We start from the raw sequence: 12,445 nt of genomic DNA, 5'->3' as shown, positions 1-12,445 counted from the left end.
TAAAGTCCTCAGAGGGCCATACTATTATGAACACATACAGATGCAAAAAAATAAGAAAAAAAAGTCTATAACCACTGTGTTACTGAGCCTCATGATTGCTGCATTTCTACACATGTCAGACTCACCTAATGCGATGGCTGGAACAGTTTCTCTGTGGCGAGGTGTCTGATGTCAGCTGGCAGTGATGATGATGCTACTCTAAGCTGGAAAACCAGCTTAGCATTGATTGAACAAATCCTCACCTTTAGTAGTGCCATGCATGGCTTGCAAAGACAGCAACTCCTCCTTCGTATCAAACTCGGCCGTTATCCCACGCACAAAAATGGCAAGCTGCGCTGTGTTTGTGATGTCTGTTGCCTCATCACAGGCCAGAGAAAAATACACAAAGTCTCTTGCAGTGTCCTTCAGTGTTTTTTCAATATCTTGTACCATGTCAGTAATCCTGTCTGCAACGGTTCTTCGCAACAAACTGACTCTTTGAAATAATTTCACTTTATCGGGCATGAGCAACTCTGCGGCGGCTACGAGGCACTCCTTCACAAACTCTCCTTCGGCATGGGGTTTCAGCTTCTTGGCTATTAATTCACTCACCACAAAAATTGCGCGTGTAATATGCTCTCTGTCAGTCTGCGGTCTTGGGAAAGCTGCTTGTTGGGCACCCAAACTCTGACGAAGAGCATTGATTTTATCCAGACGTATTTGTCCTCTCAACTCGTTGAGTTTAGCATGTTTCAAGCTGTAATGGCGCTCGAGATTTGCATTTTTCATCACTGCCAATGCCTCGCCACAAAGTAGGCACACTGGCTAATTATCTATTTTAACTTTAACTTTAAGTGATATAAAATGTAAAAAATTTTATTGTGTTGCGGACTGGTTGAAATGGTCCTACGGGCCATATACGACCCGGAGGCCGGAGGTTCCCCACCCCTGGTCTAATAGATGAGAAAAAGCTTTCCATTGTTTGGATGTCCATTTCACCATGAGAGGAATAGAAGTTTTTAAATACGTCATTCATTTCCTTTTTATTTTGCAATAATTTTACCATCTTTAGTATTTATGGCAGGGATAATATTTTTGATGTTTTTTTTCTGTTTCATACTGTAAGTCAAAAGCTTTACAGCCTTGTCGCCTTTTTCGTAATATCTCTGCATAGTACAAAGCAATACTAATTTCATATTTGTATTTATGTAATGTATTTCATAATTCTGGCTGTGGCCATGTAATATACCGATTTTCAAGCTCTTCTCAAGGATTAATCTAATGCTGGTCAGCTCAGAAGCAACCTCCCCAGAGTGAGGTGCCTCCACATTAGTGGTGCTTGGTCTCTGTAGTTGGTGAAAGTTTTGATCGTTATGTGACAAGTTAGGAGTAAAATACTGACTTTTTTGAAGCCATTTTGGTTCAGTGGTTTATCCAGTTACAAAGTTAAGCATTACTGTCAACCACAACTTACTGTGAGAGAAGGGTTTTAAGTTTCGACTGAGTGCTCCTTCTCCCAGGCATCCATCAAAGGTGCATGTGCCACTGGAAGTCCTTTATTTTTCAGTAAGTCAGTAAGCAAGAAATCAGAAGATTGCTTGACATTCCTTCCATCCAGGATTACTGATGGGAGAGAAAAGACCCCCCCCCCCCACACACACACACACTCTCTCTCTCTCTCTCTCTCTCTCTCTCTCTCTCTCTCTCGCTCTCTCTCTGTCTCTCGGCTCAGTTCAATTCAAAAGGCTTCATTGGCATGAACAAAAAAATGTTTGTGCCAAAGCAGTTCACAAAAGAATTTAAAGCAGTGATAAGTAGTGATATTTTTACACATATTACATACATTCATTCATTATATACTAGTCCATACCCGGGGATGTTATGTATAGAGGAATAAGAAATCAAAAACAGTATATTAGAGGAGATGCAAAATGAGAGCACTGTAAATGCACTGTATAATAAATATTAATGTAAGACAAACAATGCACACTGTATTTAGAAACATGCTTTATGGCAAAATACGTGAAGCATAGTTTTGGCTGACGGCATGGAGGCACGTGTGTGCACGGGCCGTGTCAAACCAATGCACACTGTATTTAGAAACATGCTTTATGGCAAAATACATGGAGCATAGTTTTGGCTGATGGCACAGAGGCACGCACGTGTGCGGGGCCGTGCGCGGGCACACAGGTACACACATACACACACAACACGGAGAAAGAATGAAAGAAACAGTGCAAACCACAATGTTTAGTTTGTAATGTTTGTAGGCTAATGTCAGTAAAGTGAAAATACTTGGGGCATCGGTGGCTTAGTTGTAGAGCAGGCGCCCCATGTACAAGGCTGTTGCCGCAGCGGCCGGATTCGACTCCAGCCTGTGGCCCTTTGCTGCATGTCACTCCCTCTCTCTCTCCCCCTTTCATGCTTGTCTGTCCTATCAAAATAAAGGCTAAAAATGCCCCAAAAAATATCTTTAAAAAAAAAGTAAAGTGAAAATACGTAATGGCTGGCTCGCGCACACAGACACAGAGGCGTGTTCGTTCAGTAAAATAATTACCTTAGTCTTCAGCAAATGTTGGTGCTTGAAATTGCATGTCCCAAGTGGTCTCCGCGCATGCGCAGCTCCCTGTGCTAATGGTGCTCACAGTATGAATGGGTAGTGGAAACGCGAATATAAACACGAATATAAACAGTAGAAATGTGGGAAAAATGCAAAAACAGCATTGTGGCTGTCTGCACATGACCAAGATGAAAGCCTGTGTGCAAGTTCAGAGAAGTAGGTCAAAGCAGTGAGGAGGAAAATGGATGATGACAGAAGGAGGGACAGAGGTTTCTCCATTTAATAGTAGGATACATATTTAATATACAGGGGTCATGTACAGGTTCTAAATTATACTTCTGCTGTCCTTTTTGATATTATACAACATATATACAATAAAATACAACATATCACACTGCAGATTTATACAAATGAATACACTGATCTTAGTTGTCAGTGCCCCAGGTTGTGGCAGGTAGATACAGATGTAACTGCCAAAGGAGCTGTTGTCCCTTTATCCATCAGAACTGTCAGTTTCTGGTGGCGTCGGTGGCTTGGTGGTGGAGCGGGCGCCCCATGTGCAGGGCTGTTGCCGCAGCGGCCCGGGTTCGAGTCCAGCCTGTGGCCCTTTGCTGCATGTCTCTCCCTCTCTCTCTCCCCCCTTCACGCTTCACTGTCCTGTTGATTAAAGGCAAAAAAATGCCCTAAAAAAATCTTTAAAAAAAAAGAACTGCCAGTTTCTCTAGTGGGGTTAATGTCAGGAAGTTTGGGATTTTCTTTGCTGTTTCTCCAAAATGAGAGCTTGTCACAGTGGAGTGGAGTGGTTTCCCTCTCCCTCCCTTCCTTTCAGTTCAGCAGGCTTTATTGGTATCACATTTGACATGTGTTGCCAAAGCACAATTACAATGAAATTGATAACAGATCTCATGAATAACAATCCTAGTCAATAGAGTAAAATTGATAATTAAATTAGTAATGATAATAATGACTCTTTCATGTGGAGACCTGCCAGCATTCAGCTATCATTCTCCTCAGCAAAGCATTGGTGCCTCGGTGGCTTTTTGTACAATGTCGAGAGAGTTCCTGTCTTGACTTCCATCCAATTAGTATTGCATCCTTTACCTGAGAGCTGCTTGCACAAGAAGCATTTGTTTTGCTATTGCTCAGTGAAAACAAACCACTTGACCTCTGACAATGTGCTCCTTCTTGTTCTTAGAACCTGGCTGAAAGCCATTTTATTTTTGCTCTCTGTGATTTGTTTTTGATGGACTCCACAATGCTTGTCATATCCTCATTAGCAAGCTACTCAAGTAGGGTGAGGTCAGCAAGGAGTTTTGACCAGTGGTTGTTATGCAGAAACATAATGCCTTTCAGCATGTGTTCTCCCATAATCAATCTTTGCATGAATCTCTGTGGTGAAATGAAGAAGCTCTGTTCTTTTATGGTTAGAAAAATCTTGTGTGAAAATATGATTGACTAAATGCCTGTTGACCAGAATTGAGAGGAGCATGTTACTTTTCATTTACTGTTCTGTTTATGTGCTGCCACTGAGCTAAAAGACCAAAATAAAATATATTCATATAAGACAGTAACCACCCAGTGTCTCTCCAATTAATTTTATTTTGGCCTGGTTCAGTACAGACATGTTTTGTTATGTTGACTTTATCTGTAAAATGTATCCTGTTCCTTTTGTACCAATTTTCTCTCACCCCTTTTTCAGGGTCCTCCTGGACGAGCAGGCTTTCCGGTAACTGTCTATTTAACTTATGTCTTTGTGTGGTATTGGCATGTGTATAGTTATCACTGCACTACTGATCTCTTGTCTGCTCTCTACTGAGTAGTTGTCTTGAGTTTAAATCATCACAGTGAAATTTAACCAAGCTGTAGTTTTCAGATGATGTCTCCAAGACATTTTTTAAATCAGTGTACACATTTTCTTTTTTTAACAACTCTGTCTCCAACAAAATACATCCATGTCCTACTAATTTCCCTTGCTAAATTTGTTTTAGAGAAGGAATTGCTGCATTGATTAAAGTGAGGCAATGTAGCTTTTGAAAGAGAACATAACACAAACTGCATATTACAAGTAAAAGGTTCAATTCATATTTTATCTGGGATGACCAAGTTTGTAGTAGCTTGTAGTTACCTGCTTTAGCTACATATTGCTGTGTAAAATTACTTAGTCATACTCATCACTGTAACTTTCAAAGAAAGAAATGATACAACCTTATGTTACTGAACAAATGAAAAGTTCACTTCATAAGCAATGCAACACATCCTTCCTGAAAGTCAATACACTCCTTCCAGCCTTCATCCAGTATGACAAGTAGCCTCTGGCGGCAAAGGCCCCAGTCACGCAGAAAGCGTTTTAGCAGCTGGAGGAGTTGCTTGTTGTAACTTTTTGTACTTGTTTTTTTAATGAGAATGAAGCTTTTTGTACTTGTTTTTAATGAGAATGAAGCTTTTTGTAATTATTTTTAATGAGAATGAAGCTTTTTGTACTTGTTTTTAATGAGAATGAAGCTGTTTGTAATTATTTTTAATGAGAATGAAGCTTTTTGTAATTGTTTTAATGAGAATGAAGTGTTTTGTAATTGTTTTTAATGAAAAATTAAGCTTTTTGTTATTGTTTTTAATGAGAAACTGGTGGTAGTGGTTGCTGGATACCCAGAGCTAAAAAAAAAAAAAAAAAAAAAACAGTGCAGTGCACCTCACGTTTTGCAACCTGTTAAACACTTTATGTGTGATCGGGGCCTAATGTTAGCAGATGGCTGTTTTCTGCTTGTGGTTCCAATTCACTCCCTCTCAGTCAGATTACCCTGTGACATTTTTAAACAGTACAGGGGAGGAGTGACCTGTGGTAGCTTAATTGTTTTGCAAAATTATACAACGTTTCAAATGGCTAGTTTTTTTTCTTCAAGTTGGCAAGCATGTTGTCACTGTGCAATGCAAATGTGTTTGACAATCACATTAATATATTTGTAGCTCAAAATAATGAATGGATTTTTGACATTATATGACCAGATGTTTGATCTAAATGCATCACTGTGTTAAGCTTTGCTCTCTGTGTTGCTGTAGCTTAGTTATTCCATCAAAAACTAACTTTTATAAATGTCATCAAAAAATGCAAATGATGATGAAAAAGCCCCCCCAAAAGCCAAAAACAAGTAACAAACAAAACAGTTACAGCAACAATTACATTTTATAAATACATACAACATACTGTATACATACGGGCACATATATTTGTGTATGTCCATGCATAATATGTATGTACTGTAAATAATACAAATATACAGTATGACATACATAGAAGGCATATACATACATACATAGGCTACTGTACATACACACCATTCTACACGTATAAAAATGAGATTTTAGAGAGACAGGAGGACAAAGATGGCAAAAACATCATCAATTTATCCAGGGTCTGAGTCAGGCCAAGACAGGACTGCTGAGCAGAGACACATCATCCTGGGTGTGGGGAGACCCATTGTTGACCCCCCATCCCCATTACCGTGGCTGGTAATGGTAACAGCATATCATATTAGACTGGATAACCAACTGGGCAACTGCTCATGTCAAAATGTGTATTAAATTTAATAAATTAAATTACCACATAGCAAAACTAGTGCCAGGCAATGTGACAGCATAGAACAACACACAGTAGGAAGAATGGGGGTTAATTGGAGCCCATGTAACCCATTTTTGCCTCAGTGCTGTTAATAGGTGCTGAAATGACTGATATTTTCTAGATGTGTTCAATAAATGTTTCCTCTCTGAAGATAAGAAAAAAATGAAATCTAGACAGGATTACAATCCATGCAGAATACGCTTACAAATTATTTTTCTATAAATGATTTGTAAGGAAACAGGGTTGCACTGAAGTAAATGTGGACTTTACCATCTATAAAAGGCTCGTAATAGAACTCCAATGTGTCCATATACATTCAACATGGAATTAAAAGTAGTAAAACAGTCTGATTCTTTATTTCTATGATCACTTCTCAGTTTAGAAACCTTCCAGATTTCAGTACAGCAGTGGAACTGAGTGCTTCCAGCTTCCAAACCTTAACACTACCTATTCATACCACCATGAGCTGTTGGCTGGATTGTGCCATGGCCTCTTGATTGTTTTTATTCATTTGTTTTCTGCTACAGCTTGAATGGAATTCTTATGCACTCTTCGTGACCAAATCTGCTTCTGTTTTATCATATCTACCCCTCTTCAGTCTAACGCTCTCCTCCTCTTTCCGCTGAGCTAGCAGTCTCAACATGTCAAACCCACATGGTTCCTATCATATCACCAGCTGGCCATCTAGTACCTGACCTTTGTCCCCAGTAGTCAGGTACAACCGGCAACCCCCCGATTTGGTTCTGACTAGCTCACTTGTGAAACAGGTCCATAAAACTGTGTCAAGCTGTGACTGGTTCCATGTTCTCTCCTATGTGTTTTTGCTGGAGTTCAGTAAAAACACTTTGACTGAATGGGGTTGGAAAATGTGGTTTTTGGAAAGAGAGCCTAAAGAACTGAAAATCAGGAAGCAGTGTTTTCCATAGAATGTGGTTATTTCAGAATTTGACATTAGAGGTCTTTCTAACCAAAGGAGGTAGACCCCACTGATACATTGATTGATCACACATTGTTCCTTCCTCTCCTTACACACACACACACACACAGCTGACCATAGTCACACCAGCCTCTCCTCCTCACCACCAGGATAAGTACTACTTGTGAAAAAGACTCTCCAGACCAAACACATTTGCTGTGATATAGAACTTATCAAACTTGATAACATTAACATTCTACACATTCTACAATTTTTTGCAGTCTACAGTATGTGAATGACATCATCTGGCAGGACGTGAGCAATCCAACTCCAGTGAAACAGTCTGTAGTGTTGAGTAAATTGTGAATTATTTTAATTGGTATGAGTTACAGGAATACTGCACACTATGAGCTTGGTGCACTTGCAATTTGAGAAAACCAAATTTATTGTCATCCAATTTACATGACCCTTCACAAAAAAACAATAATAGAGCATATTTTATCTGACTCCATGAATGAGTTTAAAATGAATGCCCTGAAGATGCCTGAACAGCCAAAACAAAGTGTAGTTAACATGTGCTTCAAAATCCAGACTGGCAAAAAAAAAAATTCTCCTGACCCCTAATCAAGTTATTAAAAGCAAATACAAATAAGATATAACCCAAATGATGAAGACATTTGCAAGATTTGTATTATCAGTCTTTTTTGATTTGTAGCTAAAACATCATTTATTCTCAATTTAAGTCTGTATATTCATGGAGGAGTGTGAATATTGTCTCACAGTAATCAACAGTGGACCTGTGTCATTTTGTTTAAGCAAAGAGGGGACCTCAGTTAACCCTCGTGTGACCCCTGGACATTTTTGTCCACTTGAAGGGTCATGGATGTAACTTTTTTGAAGGGGAACACAAGGGTTAATCTATACAATCTATTTTTGTTGTTTTAAATTAAGTTAAAAAAAATAAAAAATTCTACATATGAAGCCCTCTTTGTTCAGTTGCCCAGTGTAGAATTTGTAAGTGTGTTGTATTTGTGAGTCATATTAAAATAGATTAGTTTTTCTCTTCAAGATACATTCTTACAATGCAAGTTTTTTCTACACAATGTGCACTGTCCAGAGAAATTATTGTATACACAATCTGGATTATACTACAGGGTCCCCTCTTGTACTGTTAAGGTCAACATTTACATACTGTTATGCATGAGGAAGAACAGAAGAGCAAATTAGCACAGCAAATTATATTTATCAAAAAAATAACAGATCATATTTTATCTGAGTTAATGACTAGCTTAAAATGAATGCCCTGAAGGTGCCTGAACAGCAAAAAACTAAGTATAATTTAACACACATTTCAAACCCTATCTTAGATTGGCAAATGTTTTTTTTTTTTTATCTCTATCACAGTTAAATGTGTAAATGTTGAAGTTAAATTATTCCTTTTTGAAAGAAACAAAAGAAAGTCTTTACAGTAAATGAGCATTCATTTGGTGAAAGAATGGGTAGAGACAGTTAAAATTGTAACGTATGGAGGTCCCCTCTTGATATAGACATCACTCAAGAATACAAGTCCCCTCCTGGCAATTTCTTTAAAAAAAAATTGTGTGTGTGTGTGTGTGTGTGTGCGTGTGTGTGTATAAAATAAAGAAAGAGTAGAAACACGTTCAGCATATACAACAAGAGGAACAGAGCAGAAGCGATCCGGTTTCTGTCTGTGGAATGTGGTGCAACACATGAACTGAATGAGGTTTTACAAAACACTCAATTCATCTCATAGCTATAAAACCTACTTTAGTGAAGGTTGTATTTTGTGGTCACAGCAAATAATCATGTGAGGCACTTTCTAAAGCCCCCAGCTCTGGATTAAAACCATTTTTGGTGGTGCCAGATTCTCCCCATGGCCTTGGTTTAAATCAGGACCTTGGACAGAGCTTCAAAGAGCCCAGCTGGAGCCTGATAGTATTTAAAGGCTTTAAAAAAAATACACCACATACTAATGACAGAGACAGAAGCACATCCGATGCATCAGGACTGCAGACAGTTGAACCTACTCTGTCCAGGCTCAGTCTACACAAACAAGATGACAGGTGGTAAAAGTTTAACAGACACTTTGGGCTCTAGTTTCCCGGCGCAGCGCAGGGTGGCGAACCCCGCGCAAAGCTAGAGCTCTAGTTTCCCGGCGCAGTGCAGGGTGGCGCAGGGTGGCGAACCCCACGCAGAGCTAGTTTTGAGCAGCGCAACCCGAGGCCCGCTCAGTTTGGTAGTTTGGCAGACCGAGGTGCGCTGAGATGGGTGTGGCGGCGCAGCAGGGGGAGGTGCCGACAAATCCAGCTTGGCGCAGTGACAGTTTCGTGCCAAAAGGCTTAGCCGAAGGTGCGCTAAAAGCTTGCCAGCTGAAACCAGGTCTACTGTCAGCGCAGGCGGAGCGCAGCAGGTGTAAGCCAAAGTTTGGCTGACCGGCGGACAGTGCGCACACGTCACCACAACCTCACAGGCAGGTTTCCAGAATATCAGGCACATTAACGATGCAATAAATAGCCAAAAAACACTATTCAATGCAACTATCTGTAATCAGCACATAAATGTATCTCTATATTGACTGTCCGTCACATCTGATGTCAGATCGAAGGGGATTGGCACCGTTTGGCACGCGTAATGGAAATCCAACCTGATTTGATTAACATAGCTGCTCTCACCCAACCACAAACAGCCACACCTTCAGATAGGGAGTATATATTCAGCATGTGTCATCTTAGAAAAGTCAAAAGAAAAGAAACAGAGTGAGACTGCGAGAGAGAAAGAGAGAGCGCACGCGCGCACGAGAGAAACGCAACATTGATTTACAATTGTGGTGACCTCCTCCCGGGCTACCTTTGCATCATCAGCCCGTGGAGGTCTGCTCGCAGTTCCGTATATTCAGACACTGCGAGCTTGGACCTCCCGGACCAAAACATCATTTTCCTCCTGGGAGAATTTTGGCCTTCTGACGCTGCTGCTTTCTTCTGCCATGGCGAATTGAGTAAACTCTCATTATGCCTTCACGCGGCGCATTTAAGGGCGAGGAGAGGGGCTCATTTGATTGGTGTGATGTGTGTAAAACCCACTCCACGCCTTATCTCCTCCATCTTTCTGACTTGCGCCGGATGGAGGGACGGAGGTGGGAAAGAGGAGTAGCTGCGCCAGGCACACGGTGTGCCAAACTTGCAAAATCCGCCTGGCCACACCCAGTTGGCGAAGCGCAGGTGCGCTGCACCCCCGCCTCGCCCGGTCTGCGAAACTAGAGCCCTATATCTTTATTAACACTGATGCTTAGTATGTGAAATCTCCTGTCTCCTGGGCAACTCCACCTTTAGTTTGGCATAAATCCATGGGGTTTTTTTTTGCATAAGAAGAAGACTGACAGTTTACATTTTATTAAAACATCAACGCAAAGCACTCACAGGACAGTCATTGCACTTTGTTTGGCTGTTCATGGGTTATTGCGAAATTCTTCCTTATCTATTAGAAAAAAATCGCTGATCAAATTTGCCTTATGAGGTGAGCTAAACTTTCTGTTTCACATCAGTCTGGGGACACACACTTTCAGCAGGCGGGAGTGCTCACCTTGAAAGACAAACTCCTTCAGCCAATCAGTGTAACAAAACACCAGGGAACATCTTCATCACCAACTGAGTCAGTTGATAAATCAAGCTTTTGCCAAAATCCAGTGGAAAAAACAACGAAAACATACTTTCCTCTGAGAAACATAGTGAGTGTATGCCCCTGTCGTTCTTGGGAGCTGGGCATCTCCTCCTTCTCCTTCTCCTTCTCCTCCTCCTCCTCCTTCCAAGGGAAAAATAAATAAATAAACCCTGCAAATTCTTGCTAAATGAAGCCCCAATGTTCAGGTAAAAAAAAAGACAACATTTTGTTGTTTGGGTAGATGAAGTGTGTCTGATGTCAGAATGGTATTTTAAGAACTGAATTTATGACAGCATTTTGAATTCTGCTATCATGTAGCTATCAGCTTGTACCAAATGATCTACTGGGACCTTTGGAATTTTCACAGTAATAATGGGCCACTAACAAAATACAATGTTTATTATAGATCCATGACTGGAAAACCTTGGCACACAGTGCTGAGCTGCACCTCTCAATCTTTCAGTTCCCAGATTTCATATGGTGTATACCACTTCTATATGGCATCTACTGTTGCTCAGATGACAACAGTCAGCAGTTGGACCTCCCCTAGAAACTTGTTAGCAGGACATTTTGTCAGGAAAGACACATTACTGTTTAGTGAGGTTCTCGGGGCCATGTTTCTAGGGGCCATTTACACTGGATATGACACTGAGTGATGGGATGTCCATCTGAGCAGAGACAGACAATGGACTTTTCGCAGATTGCTTTCACTGAGCTGTTATATTTATGACAATATTGATCTTCAAAGAAATCTTGAAAATTAAATATATATATATATATATATATATATATATATATATATATATATATATAGTATTTTGTATGTATATATATATATATATATATATACATACAAAATACTATTTATTTATTTTTTGTCCCTGCCACTTAGACAATGAGTTCACCAATAAGATACCCTCATCATCATGTTTCTGGTTATCTGTGGTGTGAAAGGAGAAGAAGGACAGTCAAGTGTTGAAGAGTAAAATTTTTGTATTGGCCACCAACCACTTGCTTCAAATAACATTAGGAACATTTGATGCTCGCTTTGCACCAGTATTCCAGATATCTCCAATTTATTAGGATTCTCAGGTTGGTTATAACTGCATCAAGTTTTTTTTTTTTTTAAATGCTTGTCTCCAGTCTCAACATTGGGCATGGCATGTTTACCTCACTAAGCACTCTCAACACAAATGAGTCTAGAACTTAAAAGGATACCATGGCATTAGGACTGTTAGAAACTCAACACTTTCCCAGTGGTAGCACCTATTAGGTTCAATGACTAATTCAACTCATGTTAATGATGTGTAGCAGCAGCTGACCTGATCATGTGTAGATGGAATTTGATTTAATTTGGATTCCATTTAGTTGAATAGATAGAGGTTAGACTCATGTTGTGCCTTGAAAATGACAAAGAGCCTCTGAGTGTAAATGTCAAGGTATCCTTTTAAGAGTTTACTTGAGTCTTCAGTCTAACCTTCTTATTGACCCTTGTTCCTTCTGAATTTGCATTGGTCAATAGGGTGACAGAGGAAGTATGGGAATTCCTGGGAGAATGGTGAGTGACTTGGGCTTGTTGATTTACATTTATTATGACATGGCCGATGACAAATCAACATATCAGTTATTTTACACCTGATCTCCCCACATCAGCAGTTTCACTTCTTTTGGCTGATCGGAGCTCCTTTAGGTGCAG

At 40.0% G+C, this 12,445-nt stretch overlaps 1 protein-coding gene across 3 annotated transcripts in view; it reads left to right on the top strand.

Moving 5' to 3' along the window:
- The window catches only part of col13a1 (collagen, type XIII, alpha 1), a 200,598-nt gene that overhangs the window by 12,327 nt on the left and 175,826 nt on the right, over positions 1-12,445 (top strand). For all 3 annotated transcript variants that reach the window (XM_049601203.1, XM_049601202.1, XM_049601204.1), the window contains exons 2-3: positions 4,239-4,265; positions 12,272-12,307. In XM_049601203.1, coding sequence (XP_049457160.1) covers positions 12,287-12,307 — 21 coding nt within the window. In that variant the 5' untranslated portion in view covers positions 4,239-4,265; positions 12,272-12,286. The remainder of the gene's footprint in view (positions 1-4,238; positions 4,266-12,271; positions 12,308-12,445) is intronic.

Source organism: Epinephelus fuscoguttatus, linkage group LG16 (assembly GCF_011397635.1).
Source record: "Epinephelus fuscoguttatus linkage group LG16, E.fuscoguttatus.final_Chr_v1".
In the NCBI taxonomy this organism is placed as follows: Eukaryota; Metazoa; Chordata; class Actinopteri; order Perciformes; family Serranidae; genus Epinephelus; species Epinephelus fuscoguttatus.
This window is presented reverse-complemented; position numbering and strand designations above follow the sequence as displayed.